The 24,293-nt window shown below is 47.8% G+C and overlaps 1 protein-coding gene across 2 annotated transcripts in view; it reads right to left on the bottom strand.

Moving 5' to 3' along the window:
* Naxe (NAD(P)HX epimerase) overlaps positions 1 to 23,926 on the bottom strand; it is a 235,326-nt gene extending 211,400 nt beyond the window's left edge. The window contains exons 1-2 of one of the 2 annotated variants that reach the window (XM_068382109.1): positions 23,904 to 23,926; positions 20,812 to 20,958 (exon numbers count right to left, since the gene is read on the bottom strand). In XM_068382109.1, the coding sequence (XP_068238210.1) occupies positions 20,812 to 20,929 (118 nt within the window). In that variant the 5' untranslated portion in view covers positions 20,930 to 20,958; positions 23,904 to 23,926. Of the gene's footprint in view, positions 1 to 20,811; positions 20,959 to 23,707; positions 23,845 to 23,903 lie in introns of those variants that run through there. The other variant, XM_068382107.1, reaches the window with a different exon arrangement.
* Between the last annotated feature and the right edge of the window lie 367 nt (positions 23,927 to 24,293).

The raw sequence follows: 24,293 nt of genomic DNA, 5'->3' as shown, positions 1-24,293 counted from the left end.
TGAAAGCTCTTCAATCTGGCTCCTACTGCTGTCTGAGGCTGTGGGCAGTCAGACTCTGCCACGTGAGGACTTGGCTCCTCTCTTCTTTCCTCTCTTTCCCTCGGCACGAGTACTTCCCCTGCTGGGAGCTCTGCCACGAAAGGGCGGAAATAAATCTGGACGCCGGAGTGTCGATCCTGGGTCTAGCAGAAAAGGATGTAGAAGGAGTCCCTTTGCGAGCAGAGGACGCCACCAAGTCATGGGTGTCCTTCTGCACGAGTGAAGAAGCTATGTCCTTAACCAATTGTTGCGGGAACAAAAACTTTGATAAGGGAGCAAAGAGCAGTTCTGATCTCTGACAGGGAGTAACTCCTGCCGAAAGAAAAGAGCAAAGGGACTCTCGCTTCTTTAAGACTCCCGACGTAAAAGAGGAGGCGAGCTCATTGGAACCATCGCGGATGGCTTTATCCATACAGGACATAATCAGTAAGGAGACATCTCTATCAGCCGATGAGATTTTCCTACTTAAGGCTCCCAAAAGACCAGTCAAGGAAGTTGAAAACTCAAAGGCTCTGTATACGCCTTTCAGCAGATGGTCAAGGTCCGAGGAGGACCAACTAATCTTCGAGCGTCTCATGCTAGGCGGCGGGGAGAGTCTACGAGGCTTGAGAAGTCACCCTGGGCAGAGGCAGGGACTCCCAAGCCGAGAACTTCTCCCGTGGCATACCAGACGCTCGATCTAGACGAGAGCTTTGACGGAGGGAAGGCAAAGGCCGTCTTCCCAAACTCCTCTGGTATCCAACCAGTCGCCTAAAAGTCGTAAAGCTCTCTTGGAAGAGCGAGAGAGCACTAGCTTTGTAAAGGCTGGCATGTTAGCAGGTAAGCCTAGAGCAAACTAGACGGTGGCGAACGAGGAGCAACAGTGACGAAGTGATCGGGAAAAAGCTCCTTGAAAATTAACATGACTTTCCTTAAAGTCCATTGATGGAGGAACCGTTCTAGGTTCGTCTACATCCGAAGGATGATCATCATGATGAGGTGTCAGCAACGTCCTCATCTGAAGGATCCTCATCTGACAACTGCTGAGTAACAAGCAAAGGGGTTGGCAATGCTTGACACGCAGAGTCCACACGCACTGGTGCATAGTAGCAGTCCAGGACGCTACGTCATGTAACTGCTTAACAGCCTGTGAACTGTCAACAACAACAGGAGCGGGAGGACGCTCGACGTCAACTCGAGACTGTTTTGACTGCCTAGACTGAGCAGTCAAAACAACTCTAGACTGCGGTGGTTGACGCTCAGCGTCAAAACAAGTCAACTCCGCTGGTTGGCGAACGTCCTGAACGTCAACAAGAGCATTAGGAAGAGGCTGAACGTCCATATGCGGCTGAAAGTCAACATGTGACTGCATCGAGTGAGGCTCTACAAAGCGTGACCGACGTGACTTAGCTACGCCAACGTCAACAGGACGAGCAAAGGCTCGTTTGGGCGGCTGAAGGCCAGGATCTCGATGAGTTAAGCGGCGAGGATCATCGTGAACCTTATCGGCAGAATAGTCTTCCATAAGGGAGGCGAGCTTAATCTTGCAGTACAACCCATTTAGGATCAACGGGAATGGGTGCGGTAAACGACGGGGTTAACGTCTGAGACGGCACAACCTTGCCTACACCAAGACTCTCTGAGCCTGTGTAACGTTGTTGCTTAGGCGGCGAGCAGTCTTCCGATGACTGCAAAGGGTCAGAGCTGTCCCAATGGCTACAGCCAGGATGCTGGACCTGTCCTGAAGGGACCGACTTTCGCTTAAGGGGCCTAGAAACCTTGCTCCACGGTTTCTTATGCGAAAAGCCTTCGGATGACGAGGAGAAAATGGTCTCTCTCGTCTTATGGTAGGGGCGATCTTGGTGAGACACGCCTGATACCATAGAGGGAACGTCTGTTCGCTGATCAAGGCCTCTCGAACCCATAAGTCGTACGACATTACTTCTCCCCTGGGCTTGGGAGCTTGCAAGAGGTCTCGGACTAGGTGAACGACAGGCATGAACAGACGAACCCTCGGTCGCAACACTGTTCACAACACTTTGCGCACTAATCACTTTCCCACGATTTTCCGCTGTGGCACTCTGACACTTAAGCTCTTTAACGTCAGCCATGAGTTGATTACGATCTGTTGGTAACGATTCAACTCTTTCACCCAAGGCATGAATGGCACGTAACATGTCTCGCATCGATGGTTCCTGAGTGCCAGTAGGGGGTTCAGGCACAACCACTACAGGGGAAGGATTAGGTTCAGGGGCATGTGGAGAGGAAAAATCTACTGACCTAGAGGAACTCCTCCTTACCCTATCTCTCTCTAGCTTACGAGAATACTTGTCGTATTCGAGCCAATCGAATTCCGAAAGGCCCACGCATTCCTCACACCGATCTCCTAATTGACAGGTTTTACCCCGACAATTAGAACACACAGTATGTGGGTCGAGAGAGGCCTTTGGAAGACGCCTATTGCAATCCCTAGCATTACACTTACGAAATCTAGGGGCTTGTGAAGCGTCAGCCATTTTGTCAAAGAAAGTCCAAAAAACAATCCAAGTCATCAACAATTAAATCTGTCCAATAAAGAGTTCAAGAGTTTAAGTTGAGGAGAAACACCTGCACTGCGAAAGCTCAAACCAAAATGAAGTACTTCACCAAATATGTTGAGAAAACTCCAGGTTATACAGCGAGTATTGATACGTCTTGTCGTCAAGGTCGACAGAGAAGAATTGAAGGCTTGTTTACATGCATGTGTGGTATCTGGCCGATAGTTGGCGCTGGTGGGCACACCCGCAACCTTCATAGCGATCGCTCGCGACTTTTTGTGTGTGTTTTCTGTCGAGCCGCTGGAGCAGCAGCTATTATATATTCACCGGCTAAGTTAAATATTTAAAAAACTATGGTTTATAATTTGGTAGACCCCTTGGATGGAGTCTTCCCATTAGCAGTTTTTGATCTAACACTATTTTTAGGTGGTTTTATTAAAGAGGGTCTTGATAGATTGGGTTTAGAATTTATGATTTTCTTTTTGTCTTTTTGATCTGATTGTTGAGGAGGTTGGTGGACCTCCACTTGAATTTCCGATTTATTTAAATTGACTTCCAGATCAGAAATATGTTATTTTTATTAGTAAAATAAATTTTTGAATATACTTACCCGATAATCATGTAGCTGTCAACTCCGTTGCCCGACAGAATTCTATGGAGGGATACGCCAGCTATCACAATACTAGAAGGGGGTGTACTTACCAGCGCCACCTGTGGCCAGGTACTCAAGTACTTCTTGTTGACACCTCCTCAATTATTCCTCGGTCCACTGGTTCTCTATGGGGAGGAAGGGAGGGTCGATTAAATCATGATTATCGGGTAAGTATATTCAAAAATTTATTTTACTAATAAAAATAACATTTTTCAATATTAAACTTACCCGTTAATCATGTAGCTGATTCACACCCAGGGGGGTGGGTGAAAACCAGTGTACAAGATTAAAGGATAGCTAAGTATCCCATATTTCATATAACAGTTATCTCAAATAACAATGAAATAATAAGTACCTGGTAAGGAAGTCGAATTGAACCGTTACTCTGCCTCTTTTTTAAGTTCGTCTTCCTTACTGAGCGCAGCGTTCCTCTTGGAGGCTGAATCAACCCAAAGGTGCCAAAGATATGGGTTGCAACCCCTACTAAAGGACCTCTACAAAACCTCTAACCCAGGCGCTTCTCAAGAATGAATAGACCACCCGCCAAATCAAAAGGATGCGGAAGGCTTCTTAGCCTACCGTAACAACCATAAAAACAACAATAAAAGCATTCAAGAGAAAGGTTAAAAAAGGTTATGGGATTAAGGGAATGTAGTGGCTGAGCCCTCACCTACTACTGCACTCGCTGCTACGAATGGTCCCAGGGTGTAGCAGTTCTCGTAAAGAGACTGGACATCTTTAAGATAAAATGATGCAAACACTGACTTGCTCCTCCAATAGGTTGCATCCATTATGCTCTGCAGAGAACGGTTTTTATTAAAGGCCATCGAAGTAGCTACGGCTCTTACTTCGTGGGTCCTTACCTTCAGCAATGCAAGGTCTTCCTCCTTTAAGTGAGAGTGGGCTTCTCTAATCAGAAGCCTTATATAATATGAAACCCCATTCTTGGACATGGGCCTCGAAGGTTTCTTGATGGCACACCATAAGGCTTCTGACTGTCCTCGAAGAGGTTTAGACCTCTTAAGATAAAATTTGAGAGCTCTGACAGGGCAAAGAACTCTCTCTAGTTCGTTACCTACCATGTTGGAGAGGCTAGGTATTTCGAACGATCTAGGCCAAGGACGTGAAGGAAGTTCGTTCTTTGCTAGGAATCCGAGCTGAAAAGAACATGTTGCAGATTCGGTCGTGAAACCAATGTTCTTGCTGAAGGCATGAACCTCACTGACTCTCTTAGCTGTTGCAAGGCAGACGAGAAAAAGAGTCTTGAGGGTAAGGTCCTTGAAGGAAGCTGACTGGAGAGGTTCGAACCTAGGAGACATAAGGAACCTTAAGACTACGTCTAGGTTCCAGCCTGGAGTGGATAGACGACGCTCTTTAGACGTCTCAAAAGACTTAAGAATGTCTTGAAGGTCCTTGTTGGCAGAAAGGTCCAAACCTCTGTGGCGGAGAACTGAAGCCAACATACTCCTATACCCTTTAATCGTAGGGGCTGAAAGGGATCTCTCATTCCTAAGATGTAGAAGGAAGTCAGCTATTTGGGTCACAGAGGTATTGGTAGAGGATATTGAATTGGCTCTACACCAGCTTCGGAAGACCTCCCACTTAGACTGGTAGACTCTACGAGTGGAAACCCTTCTCGCTCTGGCAATCGCACTGGCTGCCTCCTTCGAAAAGCCTCTAGCTCTAGCGAATCTTTCGACAGTCTGAAGGCAGTCAGCCGAAGAGCGTGGAGGTTTGGGTGCAACCTGTCTACATGAGGTTGACGTAGAAGGTCCACTCTTAGAGGTAGAGTCCTGGGGATGTCGACTAGCCATTGAAGTACCTCTGTGTACCATTCTCTTGCAGGCCAAAGGGGAGCAACCAGCGTCAGCCGTGTCCCTTCGTGCGAGATGAATTTCTGCAGAACTTTGTTTATTATCTTGAACGGTGGGAATGCGTACAGGTCGAGATGGGACCAGTTCAGTAGAAAAGCATCCACATGAACTGCTGCAGGGTCTGGAACAGGGGAACAGTACAGCGGAAGTCTCTTGGTTATGGAGGTGGCAAACAGATCTATGGTAGGTTGACCCCACAAGGTCCAAAGTCTGTTGCACACACTCTTGTGGAGGGTCCATTCCGTGGGAATGACCTGATTCCTTCTGCTTAGGCGATCTGCTGAGACGTTCATATCGCCCTGAATGAACCTCGTGACCAGAGTGAGGTTTAGACCTCTTGACCAAATGAGGAGGTCCCTTGCGATCTCGTATAGGCTCCTCGAATGGGTCCCTCCTTGCTTGGAGATGTAAGCCAAGGCTGTGGTATTATCTGAGTTCACCTCCACCACTTTGCCTAGCAGGAGGGACTTGAAGTTCAACAGGGCTAAATGAACTGCTAGTAGCTCCTTGCAGTTGATGTGGAGTAATCCCTGTTCTTCGTTCCACGTTCCCGAGCATTCCCGTCCGTTCAAGGTCGCACCCCAGCCCGAGTCCGATGCATCTGAGAAGAGATGAAGATTGGGGGTCTGAATAGCCAACGATAGACCCTCCCTGAGAAGGAGGTTGAGCTTCCACCACAGGAGAGTGGTCTTCATCTCTTGGGTGATTGGGATAGAGACTGCTTCGAGAGTCGAACCCTTGTCCCAATGAGCTGCAAGATGGAATTGAAGAGGGCGGAGGTGGAGTCTCCCTAGCTCGACGAACAGGGCCAGTGATGAAAGGGTCCCTGTGAGACTCATCCACTGTCTCACCGAGCAACTGCTCCTCTTCAGCATGCTCATGATGCACTCTAGGGCTTGGCTTATCCTGGGGGCCGATGGAAAAGCCCGAAAATCCTGACTCCGAATCTCCATTCCCAGGTACACAATGGATTGGGAGGGAATGAGTTGAGACTTTTCTATGTTGACTAATAGACCCAGTTCTCTGATTAAGTCTAAAGTCCAATTGAGATTCTCCAGACAGCGACGACTCGTGGAGGCTCTCAACAGCCAGTCGTCTAAGTAGAGGGAGGCTCTGATGTCCGATAAGTGTAGGAATTTTGCTATATTCCTCATCAGATGAGTAAAGACCATAGGAGCTGTGCTTAGGCCAAAACACAGGGCTTGGAATTGGTAGACAACCTTTCCGAAAACGAATCTCAGGAAAGGTTGGGAGTCTGGATGAATAGGAACGTGAAAGTAGGCATCTTTCAAGTCCAACGAGACCATCCAGTCCTCCTGCCTGACCGCTGCTAAGACCGACTTCGTCGTCTCCATCGTGAACGTCTGCTTGGTGACATACGCGTTGAGCGCGCTGACGTCCAGCACCGGTCTCCAACCCCCTGTCTTCTTGGCCACAAGAAAGAGACGGTTGTAGAAGCCCGGGGATTGATGGTCCCGAACTATAACCACTGCCTTCTTCTGCACAAGTAGCGACACCTCCTGGTGCAATGCTAGCCTCTTGTCCTCTTCTTTGTAGTTGGGAGAGAGGTTGATGGGCGATGTGGTCAGAGGTGGTTTGAGGCAGAATGGAATCCTGTAACCGTTCCTCAGCCAACTGACAGACTGGGCGTCTGCACCTCTCTTCTCCCAGGCTCGCCAGAAGATCTTGAGTCTGGCTCCTACTGCTGTCTGGAGATGCGGAGAGTCAGTTTTTTCCTTTAGATGTCCTGGAGCCTTTCCTGGACTTGCTCCTGTAAGAGTCTGGACGGGAGCTTCCTCGGCTGGGGGCTCTACCACGAAAGGGCGGTATGAACCTCGTAGCAGGGGTATCAACCACTGGGGAGCGATAAGTCTTGGGGACTGAGGTAGCAACCTTAGACTTACGAGCCGATGAGGCTACAAGATCGTGTGTGTCTTTTTGTATCAGGGCAGCAGACAAGTCCTTAACCAGTTCTTCGGGGAAGAGGAACTTCGAGAGCGGAGCAAAAAGGAGTTGTGACCTTTGGCAAGGTGTAATGCTGGAGGAAAGGAAGGTACACAGCTGTTCCCTTTTCTTCAAAACCCCTGATACAAACATCGACGCAAGCTCACCCGATCCATCCCTAATGGCCTTATCCATGCAGGACATTAATAGCATGGCAGAATCCTTGTCCGCAGGAGAGGTCTTCTTGCTGAGGGCCCCCAGGCACCAGTCAAGAAAGTTGAACATCTCAAATGCTCTAAACAGTCCTTTCAGTAAGTGATCCAGGTCTGAGAAGGTCCAGCAAACCTTAGAACGCCTCATTGCAGTTCTCCGAGGCGAGTCTACCAGACTTGAGAAGTCAGCCTGGGCAGAGGCAGGTACTCCCAAGCCTGGTGCTTCTCCTGTGGCATACCAAACGCTCGCTTTCGAAGTGAGCTTAGTTGGCGGGAACATGAAAGAAGTTTTGCCAAGGTGTTGCTTAGTCTGCAGCCACTCCCCTAAGATCCTTAATGCTCTCTTAGAGGACCTTGCTAGGACTAGCTTAGTATAGGAGGACTTAGCTTGTTGTACGCCCAGCGAAAACTCAGATGGAGGAGAGCGGGGAATAGCAGAGACAAAGTGGTCTGGGTAAACCTCCCTAAGCAGAGCCAAGACCTTACGAAAGTCAATAGACTGTGGAGAAGGCTTGGAATCATCCACGTCTGACGAGGGATCCAGGTGTGCCTCCTCATCATCAGACGCCTCATCACCAGAGTGTAGCGAAGATATTGGACAAGAATGCTGAACAGCAGAGTCAGAACAAGTAGGAACAATATTAGTGGTTTCCTCTTCAAGTAACTGTTGAGGGAGAACCTGAGGCTCAGACTGCAAAGGCTGAATAACAGACAAAGCAGAAGGAAGGCGCATGGGTGGAGGAGGCTGACTCCTAGCATGAGAGGTTGAACCCAAGAGTTGCGCTTGCTGAGCGGTTGGTGGAAGCGGAGTAGCAAGTTCCTGTTCCTGTGGTGTGAGCGGAGCGTGATGAGGTTGAGGCTGCGCAGAACAAGGTAATTGTCTCGCAAGCTGAGGCTCCTGAGGCGCAAGGCCAAGGTGTAGTGGAGCTTGCCTTGTGGATGGTTGAGCTCGCTGCAGCGAGAGCTGAGGAGACTGACTCATGCACGGGAGAGGTTGTTGTACCTCAGCCGAGAGTTGCACCACTGGTGGAGCAGCAAGGGGAGGCGGAGGAAGAGAGGTATAATCCTCCTGATCCCATAGCAAAGGTTGCCTTAAAGAAGGCGGAGGCTGAACACCACTGGGAACAGCAAACTCAGACTGTGGCTCAACATCGTACGCCTGGCAGGTGGTACTGCGATCAGGCGGAGCAAGCGCAGGCGGAGCGAGCGTAGGCGGAGCGAACGCAGGCGGAGGGAGTGTAGGCGGAGGCGGAGGCGCAACACTCTCAGCCCGACACTCACGCATCAAGTCCGAAAGCTGTGCTTGCATGGACTGTAGTAGAGTCCACTTAGGGTCGGCAGAAACTACAGTAGGCTGAGGTAAAGCCTTAACAGTCGAGCTCTGTTGTGGCAGAACCTTACTCCTCTTGGGCGGAGTGCAGTCGACAGATGACTGCGGCGAGTCAGAGCTGAGCCAATGACTGCAACCTGGCTGAGCACTCGCGGACTGGACTCTGCGTTTAAGTGGTCTCGAGACCTGAGACCAACGTTTCTTCCCTGACAGATGATCAGCGGACGAGAAAAAGACGGGCTCAATCGTCTGCAGGTGGGAGTGACGGTCTTTGGAAGACACGCCCGCAACCACCGAGGATACTTCTGTACGCCTAACAAGGCCTGCCGAACCCTTATGCCCTTCGACATTGCTTCTCCCCTGGGCTTGGGAGCTTGCAAGAGGTCCCGGACTGGGAGGACGACTGGCTCGCACAGAAGTATCCTCACGCACCACACTGGCACTGACACTAGCACTTGGCACTGCACTGACACTAGCACTCGTCACAGCACTGGCACTAATTCCACCCACTGCACTCTTGACCTTAAGTTCCTTAACTTCGGCCATCAGAGACTTATGGTCACTTACCACTGACTCTACTTTATCGCCTAAGGCCTGAATAGCACGCAAAACAATAGACATATCAGGCGGAGGGCAAACAGTAGGTTCGGGGGTAGCCACTACAGGGGTAGGAAAAGGTAGGGGATCATGAGGTGAGGAAAACAGTGAAGAGTGAGAAGAACTCCTCCTAACTCTACCTCTCTCTAACTTAGTTGAATATTTTAAAAGACGGACAAATTCCAGTTCCGAAAGTCCGGCGCATTCCTCACATCGATTTTCTAACTGACAGGGTCTGTCCCTACAGTCAGAACAAGCGGTGTGAGGATCTACCGAGGCCTTCGGAATACGCCTATTGCAAGACCTACATCGTCTATGGGAGGGGGCTTGCGAAATGTCAGACATCTTGAATCCAAAGAGTTAGCCAAAGGGGTTTCCAAAATCAAGCAAAAGATCGTTAACCGTATATCAGGACTATATAAAAGCTATCTAGCTAATATAAGAAGGTTTCCAGTAAAGCGACAGCCGAAATCTGAGAGAATACTTCACCAATTAGCCGTGAACAAACTCGAAGATCATAAGCATATCCCAGAACGTCTTGCCGGAAGCACGACAGAGGAATAATTGAGGAGGTGTCAACAAGAAGTACTTGAGTACCTGGCCACAGGTGGCGCTGGTAAGTACACCCCCTTCTAGTATTGTGATAGCTGGCGTATCCCTCCATAGAATTCTGTCGGGCAACGGAGTTGACAGCTACATGATTATCGGGTAAGTTTAATATTGAAAAATCAACAGACAAATCATCATATTTATTTGACGTCGTAATTTTGATATTTCTTATGGAAGGGGGCGAGAGAGATGGAGGTCTCTCTCTTTTCCGATTAGTAGGTTTTGAGCTACCAGGGTTTTGCACCTTCCCCAATACAGGTGCACCTGGTAACTTGGTGTCAGGTGGCATCTCCATCAAATTAGGCAAGGACATGGCCTGGGAGAGGTTAGTACTATTGTTGGTAATGGGGGACGAAGGCTGTACAGAGATGGGTAATGACCCATTTTTAATACGCTGTGGCAAAGCCTCAGAAGGCAATATGATTACCTTGTCATGCAGTACTTTATTATCAGAGGTTGTATTTCTTTTCTTAGGATTACTGGCAGTGCTAGGTGGGGTTGCTGTCTCCTGTGGTAAATTTACCTTTGATTTTAAGGCCTTTGCATAGCTGGTTGATTTATTCAACAGTCTTTTTGCATGTCCCACACTTATGTGTTCTAAACTTGATTTGTTTAGGGCAGCTTCCTCCAACTTATACAGTTCGCATCTCCTATCAGTTGATTTATGATTCAAATTGCAATTTGAACACCTGGCCTCAAGTGTACATTCTCCATGATAAGTTTTGGAGCAAATACCACACATTTTTCCATTTTTGCAAACTTTGGATGGGTGTCCAAATTTAAAACAATTAAAACATTGCAGGGGCTTTTGTTTGAAAGGCCGAACTTTAATCCTTTCATTTTCAATAAAAATATGGAAAGATACATCAGCATCCTGGAAAGTAAGTATAATCATTGAAGTTCCAGGAACCTTATGCACTTTCCATACATTTAATGGACACATAGAAAGTATCTCCTCCTCTGTAAATTCGTATAGGTCCTTATTAAAGACCACTCCCCTTCCATAACTAAAATTTAGATGAGGTTTCATTTCCAATGTAATTTCATCACTGCCTGTCTGTAAGTTAGACAGTATTGCAGACTGAGTCGAAGATTTGGCATGGATGAGATAACTGTTCTTCCCAAAACGAGATATATCTCCAGGTGCTATGGTTCCTACTCTTTTTTGGATAAACTTACATATCTTGAAATAATTCCCTATAATCCCTTTAGGTTCAGCTAAGAGCCACATTGGTGGTTTGGGTTTTCTCTGTGAAGGCATGGGTACATTTCTATCTTTTTTAAACCAATCAGCAGGTTTGTACACATCCAATTCCTTTGGGACCTTATCACAAAGAGCTCCCATGATGTTCAATTCGTTAATTTTGATACTACTAATATTACTTATGGCATTAAACGCTTCATCATGACTTTCAAAAGATATCCAAGAGTCCCATTTTTCATCTCCAAGTCTCATCCTTATTTCCTTTATCAATCCATAGCACTCAAATGCTCTATATATATCATCATAATTTGTCTCTAATGGGATTTGGGAAACATGAAGGAATCGTAGTTTCCCTGTGTTACCCAAATTGCTAGATTTTTTAACATCAGTAGAGTGGTCCTTTTTAGTTCGAAGGTCGTCAACAGAGTTTTCCTTAATTACAGTAGCAGAAGTCGTCAACAGTGCCGGGGGGGAGTCAGCAAATCCAGGGGATGGGGAGTCAGTATTTGAAGGGTCCATATTTAAGGGTGGGATTTTCAGGTTTTTTGTTGTTGTTTTGTTGGGGTACCTGCTTGAGAATTATAAGAAAGTATCATACGTTGGAAAGGAAATTTGTATTCTCCACTATCGGCACAATGAGAGTATACTTCCCAGATGGTCCACTCCATACCCTACCCGAAGGATAGCATCAAAACAGATATAGAGGCACAGGTGTAAGCTAAACCCGCCTGTTAGGACTGAGACCAAAGTAATATAGAATCATCCTCCCCATATCTGTAATGATGGGCTTCTGGCCAAAAGCCAAGAATCCCACCTCAAGGATTGGATCCCCCTGGATTCCGATGACCCAACCCTTGAGAGTAGTTCCGCCAAAAAGGTCCAAACATTCTTTGGGATGGCTGAGATCATCCAATACTCTCATATATAGCTTTGAATGCGAATACCTACCAACCGTGATCCCTTCTCCCATTCATCTAAGCAGGCAGTAATAACGAATGTGGAAATATCCACGCCATTTAAATAAAATAGAAAAAAATAGATAAATAAATAAATGAACAAATAAAATAAATAAATATATATATATATGCATACATCTACATATATATATAACTAAGAAAAATAATAATCATAGAGATAGGACAGCAAGATGAAAGAAAGTTGATAAAATTAGGAGAAGGTCGAAGTAATATTAAGCAGAAGAAAAAGATGAAAGAGAAATTTAGATTCGAACTGGAGGAGCAATTTCCCGAAGTTCGAGAGCCCTCTTGCCCGTCACCAAGATTCAGCACGGGAATGAAATGCCGTGCTGAAGCTCAATGACTTCATCAAGGCATTCTCTCATTAAGAGGGTGACTATCGCAGATGACGCAACCTCCGTACCGCGACTGTAGCGGGTTGTCTCTTCTTGAGGAGGCGGCGTAGTGTCTCCAGGCATGAATCCGAAGCGACGCCCCAGTTCGGGAGAAATGTTGCAGTATGGTTGTTTGAGTAGTCTGCGCCGTGGGAGAAGCTCTCCCGGGAGTTCCGTCAGGGGAAGCAGAGGGTCCAGAAACCGTTCTGCGCATAGTCCCAGTGGAGCTCTCCTATTGAAAGGTTGACAGACAACCTGGTCTTGTTGAGACCCATTCTCCACAGACAAAAAGGAGGGAAGACGCAGGCGTCGAAGTTGTCCCACCATCACCGGAATGCATCTTGCCAGAGTCTCGGGGTCTGAGACTGGGGAGAAGAACAGCGGAAGCTTGAGGTTCCAAGCTGTCGCGATCAGGTCCCCCAGACCAGGACTTGCTGGTTACTCAAGGTCAAAGACCCCCAGGTACACTCTCTCTACGAGGCTCTGCTCGGATAGTCGGAGAGAACATTCCTCTGCCTGGAATAAGAGAGTTGATGGTGGTATTGAGAGTATCTCAATCATCCCGGTATCTCTACTGCAAGATGTGAAGGTGTGAAAATGCGTCCCCTGCTGGTTAGAACACGCCAGAATCATGAAGTCGACGTGCACGGAGCGACTCGGCAGGAGCTGTAGGATCTGTAGAGGGGCCAGACTACGGCCCCTAAGCCTTCCTGAATGATGGAGAGGTATCCTTCAGGTCTTGACCATAAGCCTGGACCGGAACATGCCCCCACCCCCCCTTTCCTTTGACGAGTCCGAGAACAGCATCAAGAATATGGGGAAAGGACGAGAATATCCACTCCCATCAAGAGGTTCCATAGGTCAACACCCATTGCAGGTCTAATAGTTCCGCTGGTCCCATAGGGGCCAGGAAGTCCGGTTAAACGTTGCCTGAAACCACCGGAACTTGGACCGCCCCACATGGAACTTATCCTGAGGCGACCGTTCGGACTATAGACGGGTCAATGAGGAAAGGAGAACTAGGAAACGTTCCAAGGTAGGGCTGAAAGCTCTGCTTGACTGAGAACAGGTACTACAACTCTCCTCAGTCTTGCCACAGTCAACTGAAAGGAAGGCTCGGAGGATGTGGCAACAGAATCTGGCGTCCCCAGGTGGTCACCCATCCAAGTACCGACCAGAACCGACGTTCTTAACCTCGCTGGACGGACGAGAAGCGGGGTTTCCAACGTGGTAAGGCCGTTGAGTCAATATCATGGCCAGATACTCCAGATGTTGAGGCAGAAGAAGAGAAGGCTCCAAGCAAAATACCATGAACCCACACTCATGGTAAGCATCCGGAAGCTTGTCCCGGCGCTGAAGAAGGTCGAACCCGAGCCTACCGGAGTTGACCAGCCATCCAAAAAGCAAAGGAGGTGGAAGCCTGCACCTGAGCGGCCATGAGTAAAGCAGGGAGAGTTCTCTGGGGAAAAAAACCTGCTATGCCACGGCGGGATAGCCACACTGCATCATAAGCAGGAATACTTGCAGTCTAGGCTGAATTCCACGAGCTCCCTGGAAGATGGATGGAATGGAAACAAAGTACCCGTCCTTCCGATCCAGGGTTTAAGGAGTCCTGTCGCCTCGTTACCAGTCTGATCGATTCTGCTGTTCTACGCTGGCCGAAGTTTGTTCGACAAACTTGATCAGGGCTGAGAGGTCGACTACGGAACTCCCCTCTCAGATCCTTCCTTACAAGAAAGGATCGACTGAAGAGGCCGGGGGTGAAGCCGTCGATGATCCTATGGAGGACCTTCGCAGGCGCGATATTCTTGGCTGATCACAGAGATCGTGCAGGAATGGGCATCGGGAAGCTGTCATCCGGATGAGTAACCATAAGCATCCTCCCAGCGAGAAACCTGCAATCCTAGAGTTCGTGAACTCTGCCGCTCCTTTTAGGACTAGGCCTCCCCGGGGGAGCCTCCCGTGCCATCTGTTCCTGACAGGAGGAAACTGCAATTGGACACCTTGTCTCAGTTGTCGTAGCCGATAACTTAGGCCGACATGGTTGAAAGAAAAAGGCGCTGGAGCCCTGCAGAGTCTGGAAGAAAGCGCCTTGGAGGAGTGAAAACGGAAGTCGATTTCCTCCGCACAGCCGCTGTCTAAGTCTCTGTCCTTGGGCACAAACAAACTCTTCTCAAGGATGGAAGGGTGTCTGAGGTTGTCGACCTCCACAGATGAGACACCCGAAGGAAGGCCTCAGTCAGCGCGTCCAGATGGTACAACATCGAGCTTGTCCGCAAGTTAGATACTTAACGACGAAAGGCCAAGGTGCCTGAGCCCGAGAGGAGGAAAGTACCCATGAAATTCCTGTAGCTTCCTTGAACCAAACCTCGGGCCGTAACCGAGGAGGGAAAGGACCTGGTAAGTCCCCAGAGGAAGGGGTAAGCAATCACCCCTTGGCCGATGGAGAAATCTCGAACGGAAAGCCCCCCGCCAAAAATCCTTCCAGGGAATGACGGGGAAGGGCTAACCCAGGTTCTGAAAAGAGGAGTGTTGCTGTCACACTGGCGCGCGGGCGCGCGGGCGAACGGGCGCGCGGGCGAACGGTCGCGCGGGCGAACGGTCGCGCGGGCGAGCGGTCGCGCGGGCGAGCGGTCGCGCGGGCGAGCGGTCGCGCGGGCGCAGGCGAACGGTCGCGCGGGCGCAGGCGAACGGTCGCGCGGGCGCAGGCGAACGGTCGCGCGGGCGCAGGCGAACGGTCGCGCGGGCGCAGGCGAACGGTCGCGCGGGCGCAGGCGAACGGTCGCGCGGGCGCAGGCGAACGGTCGCGCGGGCGCAGGCGAACGGTCGCGCGGGCGCAGGCGAACGGTCGCGCGGGCGCAGGCGAACGGTCGCGCGGGCGCAGGCGAACGGTCGCGCGGGCGCAGGCGAACGGTCGCGCGGGCGCAGGCGAACGGTCGCGCGGGCGCAGGCGAACGGTCGCGCGGGCGCAGGCGAACGGTCGCGCGGGCGCAGGCGAACGGTCGCGCGGGCGCAGGCGAACGGTCGCGCGGGCGCAGGCGAACGGTCGCGCGGGCGCAGGCGAACGGTCGCGCGGGCGCAGGCGAACGGTCGCGCGGGCGCAGGCGAACGGTCGCGCGGGCGCAGGCGAACGGTCGCGCGGGCGCAGGCGAACGGTCGCGCGGGCGCAGGCGAACGGTCGCGCAGGCGAACGGTCGCGCGGGCGCAGGCGAACGGTCGCGCGGGCGCAGGCGAACGGTCGCGCGGGCGCAGGCGAACGGTCGCGCGGGCGCAGGCGAACGGTCGCGCGGGCGCAGGCGAACGGTCGCGCGGGCGCAGGCGAACGGTCGCGCGGGCGCAGGCGAACGGTCGCGCGGGCGCAGGCGAACGGTCGCGCGGGCGCAGGCGAACGGTCGCGCGGGCGCAGGCGAACGGTCGCGCGGGCAAGCGGTCGCGAGGGTGGGCAGGTGAATGAGCGCGAGTCCGAGGCGGCGAACGCAAGAGTTAGCGCGATGGCGAGGAAACGCGCTGCCGCGTGGGCGAGGAAGACTGCTGGCGATGTGGATCAACAGGCGATCAGTGGTGAGCTGGTGAGCGCTGACGCGCAGGTTGGCAATGGCGCGTTGTGGCATGTCGACGCGTTGGCCAGCGATGGCGAGCAGCATGCGCAGGTGAGCGATCGCGCGATTTCGAGCAGCATGCGCAGGTAGGTGATCGCGCGATGGCGAGCAGCATGCGCAGGTGGGCGTTCGCGCGATGGCGAGCAGCATGCGCAGGTGGGCAATCACGCGATGGCGAGCGGCATGCGCAGGTGGGCAATCGCGCGATGGCGAGCGGCATGCGCAGGTGGGCGATCGCGCAATGGCGAGCGGCATGCGCAGGTGGGCGATCGCGCGATGGCGAGCGGCATGCGCAGGTGGGCGATCGCGTGATGGCTAGCTAGTAGCTGGCGAACCATGTTCCTTCAGAAGCGTTGGAGAACGTTGGCGCGCCGGCTGTAAAGACAGGTGATCGCTGACGTGTAGAACGCTGTTGAATAGGCGATACTAATATCGCCTGTGCGCGCTGGCGAGCAGGTGAACGCTGGCGAGCAGGTGATCGCTGACGAGCTGATGATCGCTGGCGAGCAGAAGGCAACGCGTGAAAGCTTGCGCATAGAAGAAGAGTCCTTGACCCAGACCTGAACCGAAGTTCTAGATCGCGAGGGCGAACGTGGGCGCACAGGGCGCGTAACAGGAACCAACAGGAACAGCAGGGATGATCATCATGAGAGCGCTGACGAACAGGAGAGCGCTGACGAACAGGAGAGCGCTGACGAACAGGAGAGCGCTGGCGAACAGGAGAGTGCTAGCGATCAGGAAGCGCTGATGAGCAGGAGAGCGCCTGTGTACTAACACTGAGCAGGAGCAGGAGAGAACACAGCAGAAGGGCGCGCAGGGGAACCCTGACACGCAAGGGAAGAACCCCCGTGGGAGGCAACCCTTTGCCCCGAAGGGAACGTTGTCCGTCGGGAGACAGATGTCCATCGGAAGACCGTTGCCTGTCCGCCGGGAGACTGATGTCCGTCGGAAAACCGTCCGTCGGGAAGACCGTTGCCCGTCGGAAGACGAGATCAGACTGCTGTCCATCTGCACCAAGGCGGAAGATCAAGAAGAAGGAGTTGTAGGCTGCAAACAGAGATTCAAAAAGGCGCCTCTTAGCACCCTTATAGGGAGATGAGAGGCCCTTACGACGAGGTGGACGGTGGGCCTTACGGCGGAGGAGGCCAACAGCAACAGCAGCAGAAGAATCCTCCGAAGAAAAGTCTCTATGAGTGTACTCTCTCGCGAACGAAAGAGAAACACTTCGTAGAAGAGACTGGTCAGCCAGTGACCTAAAATGGAGTTTTTATGATAAAACAAAGTTTTATGAATACTTACCTGGCAGTTATATATATATAGCTGATATCTCTAAATCGGCAGAATTTTTCAAAACGAGGCAACCGCCTTGTGGTGGTTGGGAGGTAGGTGGTAACACCCGTCACAGGGTGGTCCAAGGAATCATTCCCGTGTCCAAGACTTCAGTTCATCTATGCCCGACCTGTCTCCTGAGGCAGTTATATATATATAGCTGATTCACACAATTGGAGGAGGGAAACAGACAGTAAACATCATTGGGGAAACAACAAAAGAGTTGTAGGAGATAAAAACACCTTGATTCCTTGCCTGCTAAGGTAGCTGATTCAAAGGTACAGCCTTTAGAGTGGCTTTCCCTTAGGAGAGTTTATCCAGGAGTATGCCTGCAAAGCTGCAAAAAACTCAATCGAGTCTGTCAAAGGGATAAGACCAACAACTTGACTAGACTTCAGAAACTACCTTCCCCCATATAATAAAAACTGCAACCTTACTAAAACTAACCACCTAACCCTGCAACATAGACATAAACTATCTATCTAGACTGAGGGAACCGCACCACAAGACGAAGTCCTCAGACCATCATAAAAACACAAACCCTCATACATGCATATAAACCGCAGCTATGTATGGGCCCAAAGTATAGTACTTGCCAAAGTCTACTCTCACCTCTCTAAGTTAATGAGAAGCGAAGACAGAGTTGCTCCTCTAGAAAATAGCATCCATGAATAGCCTAACTAACATATATTCCTGATATGCCAGAGAGGTAGCAATGGCTCTCACTTCGTGAGCCCGTAATTTCAACAGGGCAAAGTGTTCCTCCTCACATAAGAGGTGGGCTTCCCTAATTTTCTCCCTCAGGAAAAAGGACAAAGCATACTTAGACAGGGGTTTTTGGCGGATCTTTCACTGAACACCATAACAAGTTGGATGCACAGCTCACGTTCATAGCGTGAGCCAAAAAAACTTTGAGGGACCTAACTGGGCAGAGGAGTCTTTCCTTCTCTCGACCCACTAGGTTCGTGAGGTTAATGACATCAAACGTCGTAGGACAGGGTTACGAAGGGTTCTCGCTCTTTACGAGAAAGATGAACCTTAAGGCACAAACTGCCCTATCCTAATTGAAGCTCACCCTCTTCGCCAGGACTTTGCTGACCTCTTGGCATTCGCTAGAGTCATAAGGGAGAGGGTTTTCTTCGCTACAACCCGAAGAGAGGCTAGCGAGATAGGTTCAAATTTCTTGGAGCACAGAAACTTAAACACCACATCCAGGTTTAAGAGTACCTATTACGTCGTCTGAAAAGACCCGATGAGGTCCTGCAAACCTTGATTTTGGGACAACTCTAGGTCTCTATGCCTAAAGACGGTGGAGAGCATACTGCTGTATCCATTGATGGTAGATACAGCCAGCTTAGCATCCTGTCTGAGGTACAAGAAGAAGTCTGCAATCTGGCTCAGAGAGGTAGTGGATGAGGAAACTTGTGCCGCCTGCACCAAGCTCTAAAGGTCTCCCACCTAGATTGGTAGACTCTTTGTGAAGAGATCCTCCTTGCTCTGGCGATAGATTTCGTCGCTTGTGCCGAAAACCCTAAATCAGTGTACTTCACCAAACGAAGTCCAAAAAAGCGAAGGGAAAATGATTCGAAAAACTCTCAATGGTGGACCGACGATGTTTTCGATCCAGCCGGCAGAGATGAACTGAAGTCTTGGACACGGGAATGATTCCTTGGACCACCCTGTGACGGGTGTTACCACCTACCTCCCAACCACCACAAGGCGGTTGCCTCGTTTTGAAAAATTCTGCCGATTTAGAGATATCAGCTATATATATATAACTGCCAGGTAAGTACTATTCATAAAAAGGAGCAATCCTCCGAAGAGGGGCTCCTGCAGTTGCCCAGCCCCTTGAGCGAAACTGCAGGTGTGACCGCTCAGCACCAAGAGCAGAGTCGCACGAAATAAAAGGCAAGAGAAGAACCCCCAAAAGGGGAAAAACTCAAGCCTGGACAAGAAAAACTTCCCTCGGAAGGAAAGTTACACACCCAAGGAGGCAAGCCTCCTGAGAGTTCTAAAATGAACTGGAGAGCTGTCCGTCGTCACGGGAGTACTTCCAGTAGAAGGAGACACGCCCCTGACGAAAATACAAGGGGGGAAGCAACAACAGCCGAATCCCCAGGCCTCAACAAGACAGCTCACACCGTTACCATATTACAGAAATGAACAAGATCGGTAACTGTAAAAAAATAAAACAAAAATCATTAGTACACATTCATTCCCCCGGGAAGGCTCCGAAGAGGAATCCCGAGGGAAAGGAAACAAGAATTACACAACAGGCACGTGCCCTCACAACCACTTACACTCACGGAAGGAGAGCTGTAACCAAAACAGAATTATAACAATTATAATAATGTATCTATGTAATTATCTAATTTAAAAATGAATGAACACTAAAGAAAGAACGAAAACCCCGAAAGGAATCGTTCTACAAAGCTGAAAAATTAAAAAATACAATTAGATTCATAAACTAATTGTGACAAAACGTACGGCGTAGCAACCCCCCCACACGGAAAGGAAGCTACAAGGGCGTAGTAACACGTAGTAAAAGGGTGAACGACCTCAAGAGAGAGAGAGAGAGAAAGACCGAAGTCAAACTCGATCGCAACCCATAAAATTACGCCGTGGTGGCCTAACTGCCGAGGACTCCACGTAGATATCGTGCACTACACACACAACTCTGAAAAGGAAACTTACTGATTTCTATACTCAAATATATATACAAACATGAAAACATGTTTACATATATATTGAGTAAAAGAAAAGTAAGCGATTAAGTAAAGACAAAACAAACAATGGCTGCCAAGAGAGGACCAAGACAAAGACGTCTGTCACAGTCCGAGCCAAAAGTGAAAATGAGCATTCATCTGTGTGTGAGGGGGGGAGGGGGAGGGGTAGCTAGCTACCACTCCCCCCCCCCCCCCCCGCTAACTAGCGCGGGGGTAATACACCCTCATTAAATTCTAATGGCTCGCCATTTCAGCTGCGCTAAAAGGTAAACCCAATGTAAATAGCGTGGTTTGTATTTCGGTTACGGAACGAATAAGATTAAGAAAAAACAAGTCAAAAGGCCAGTAAGTTAAAGTGTCTCTCCCAGAACCAAAATTAAAGTGAGGTTCACAATCCAGGTGTGTGTGTGAGAGAGAGAGGTAGTTCCTATCTCCAATTCCCAAGCCAGATAACTAGCAGGTGGGTGGTTAACCCTCGCTAAAAGTCTAACGGCTCGTCTTTCAGCTTCACCAAAAGTAATACCACTACAAATAATGATGGTTTGTACTTAGTTATGGAGCAAATATAGATTTTAATGCTGCCATGAAATCAATATTCAAACCTTAAACAATGATAAAGTGGAAGTTTTAAAGTTAAGAAACACTTCAGCTAATATTCCTAAACAATATGGACAAAACAGATGAACAATAAAGACAGCAGGACCCTAGTTTCCCCTATAGGTATGACAACATTTATTTGTGCAAAAAGTTATTTGAGCACTTTACTATACAGATATGACAATGTTCTATGGGAAAATATATACTGCACACTACATAAAAAAATACTTACAGACCAAAGGACGTGGTGTAAGTTTCACAGAGGATTTTGAGAGGAAATGGTGGATCCCACTTTTACATAAAAAAGGTCTACCAATTGTCAAACTTCTGATAACAGGTAACCCTTTCATTACCTAGCAGCTGGAAACTAACAGGACACCTGGAAAACAAAATGAAATGAACAGACTGTACAGTAAAGCATACCATACGTAACTTTATGCTTATCTGAAATATAGTTTATTCATTAATTGTCATTACTGTATAAGCAATAACTTCTATATCTTTTCAGACCTGGGAATGGGTGTGTGTAGGGGGTCTGGAGGCTTGATCCCGGCTAGGTCTGTGACCTAGGAAGGGGGGTCTGGGGGCTTGACCCTGGCTAGGTCTGTGACCTGGGAGGTATGTGACCTAGTTAGGGGGGGGGTCTGGGGGCTTGACCCTGGCTAGGTCTGTGACCTGGGAAGGTATGTGACCTAGGAAGGGGGGTCTGGGGACTTGACCCTGGCTAGGTCTGTGACCTGGGAAGGTATGTGACCTACGAAGGGGGGTCTGGGGGCTTGTCCCAGGCTAGGTCTGTGACCTGGGAACTACTAGATTAGGTTAGGTGAGTTTGTTAGGTTTTGTGGCTTTTTACAAATCTCGTAAGTGTTAAATATGCCTGGTACTCAAGCTATTTTCAACCCCTGCCAGTTAGCAAGACCTGCTGCAGGTTTCTCAAATCTGCTAATGTGTACCTTCCTATCGTTACTTATTAGGGTCAAACAAGCAACAACATATAATGACTTCAGTCAAATACAGAAATTTCTAATTACCAGATTTGTTTAAGAGAACTCAAGACCCTTTCTCTACATAAAGAATTCATTGTGTTGTGTTACAAAAACAAATGGACATACTATATTCTATTGTGCTTTTTCCCCCCCAATTATTACTTACTAGTTTCATATGAAGTTCTTGCCGAGTTCGGATTACAATAGGCACGGGTAAACCACGATACCATTAATATATATTTAATTTTACCCAGTCACGGAATCCCACGCACAGATATGCATATCCCTAGTGATTTATCCTATCCAAGGCAATTAATTAATATTAGATACTCATCCAAACTTCGGTTGACTAATTCATCCACTTCATTAAATGCTGGGAAGGAACAGCATCCTTAATCAAAGTGAAATTCTCTTCACTCTGATTAAGTTCTCCAAACCACGCTACGTACATTGAGAAGTGACAGGCAGCAACTGTGGCCGTTACCTCTGCTGCCTCTGTCGTGAAAATAATATGTTCGCTCTCTCTCCCAAAGCCACGACTTCCGCCTCGTTCGCTCACGACAAAAGAAACAACAAAACGAACGAAACCAACGATCCAACACAAACCGAACGAAACTATCAAACAACTTACATCGCATTGTTAACCAATTATACAACTATTCACAAGACAATATTCCTTGGTAACAATGCTTATTACAATTAAATATAAATAAAACATTCATTTGTACACAAACCTGCACATTTCTACTTAACGCAATGTAATATAAAGAAAAATTTTCCATATACAACATGAACATAGATATTCAATAACCATGGATTTTCCATGTCGTTATTGTAAGTAACGACACTTCCTAACACCGCTAAATCGGTGTAAGGCGTTCTGTCTCCTTTCACACATCCAAAGTCCCAGGTCCCGACCTGTGCCTGTCTAGAAGGGGCGAGGGGTCCATAACGGTAGAACGGCTTATTTACAGTGGAAATAAAGGTCAAATTCGATGAAAGCACATCATTTACTATTGTTTTTTTTTTTTAGATATGTTGTCCCGCGTTTTTCTATGAGTTTACAGGTTGTTTTTCTGTACTCGTGGATTACGATGCCAAGCACCCCAAGATAGGTTGGGTTAGTCTGACTGTATCCCTGTACGTTCGCTTTAAATATATACAGCATTTATTTCGGGTTAGATTTACTGGTTCGACCCTAAAGTCAGGTCGAACCTCAAACTGCTGTAAGAGTTAGACATGCTGACGACCCATACAGACTATTCGAAATTAGTGTGAATCATACAATAGGAAGAAGAACGTTTTGTTATGCTGCACCGAGACTCTTCAACGACCTTCCACTTGATGTCAAGAATAGCAAAAATGTGGCAGCTTTCAAGAAACACCTGAAGACTTATCTCTTTGGAAAGTGTTATAATAGTGATATAATAGTGAACTAAAAACTATTAAGCCTGAATACAAATGCTAGCGAATAACTGAAAAGATACAGAGCAATATATTAACTGGAAAGAAATTATTTTCACACACCAAGGCCCGCCTGAACAGACTCTTAGTGTCTGATGGAGAGCGAGAATTTAAGGTTTCATTGTAGTGAATTACAGGGCAATGTAACCTAGGAAAAAAACTACTGTTTCTAATAGAAAAAATTACGCTCTCTTAGAAAATGACACCCGTTCCCGTTGCAAATTAATAGTTTCAGAAACATATATACATCTATATCCTCCAATAATGGGGGACCCCCAGTGGGAACTCGGGGTTTTGGGTGGGGAAAACATACTGGAGAATCGATATATAAACGTAAAACAAGCCTTTTCTTCTCTATACATTACCTTCTTGAAATTATAATAACCGGAGGAAAATACAAAATAGTATATCTGGATAAACTTGGTGTCATTTTTGAAGAGATCGTAATTTTTTCTATAAGAAACAGTAGTTTTTTTCCTAGGTTACATTGCCATGTAATTCACTACAAAAATACCGAATTTGACCCCTAAAAGTAAAAAAGTATGTATTCCTTTAATATCTCCCTTATCTAATCTTCCTAATTTACAATGTGGTTGACTCTTCAGGTAATTCATTAAAAAGTTTATGGTTTTTGGTATAGCCATAATGTTTATAAAAAGCTTAAAAACCAGAACTTACCATAAACTCATCCAAGCAGGCGGACCTAAGTTAGACAAATCAAGCTTATTTGTATTTAAAGTTAAATGACAACAGTCATTAACTTAAATAATGATAAGGAAAATCTTAATTGATTACGAAACAGTTCAAATACGTGATTTTAACCAATGATAATTACAGTAAAATGTAATTTGTAAAAGTAATAACAACCACTTACTTGGATAAGTTACAGTAGTAGTAGTAGTAGATGCTACTTGCCTCTATAGTTACCTCTTGAATAAAATCGTGTGATAATGAAAACCGAAGTAATTATTATTATTATTATTATTATTATTATTATTATTATTATTATTATTATTATTATTATTATTATTATTATTATTATCATCATCATCATCATCATCATTATTATTATTATTATTATTATTATTATTATTATTATTATTATTATTATTATTATTATTATTATTATTATTATTATTATTACTTGCTTAGCTACAACCCAAGTTAGAAAAGCAGGATGCTATAACCCCAGGGGCTCCAACAGGGAAAATAATATCCCAGTGAAGAATGGGGACAAGGAAAAAAAAAATTTCAAGAACAGTAA

The sequence above is a fragment of the Palaemon carinicauda genome, chromosome 10 (genome assembly GCF_036898095.1).
Source record: "Palaemon carinicauda isolate YSFRI2023 chromosome 10, ASM3689809v2, whole genome shotgun sequence".
In the NCBI taxonomy this organism is placed as follows: domain Eukaryota; kingdom Metazoa; phylum Arthropoda; class Malacostraca; order Decapoda; family Palaemonidae; genus Palaemon; species Palaemon carinicauda.
Note: the sequence above shows the minus strand (reverse complement) of the source record. Positions and strands in the feature narration are given on the sequence as shown.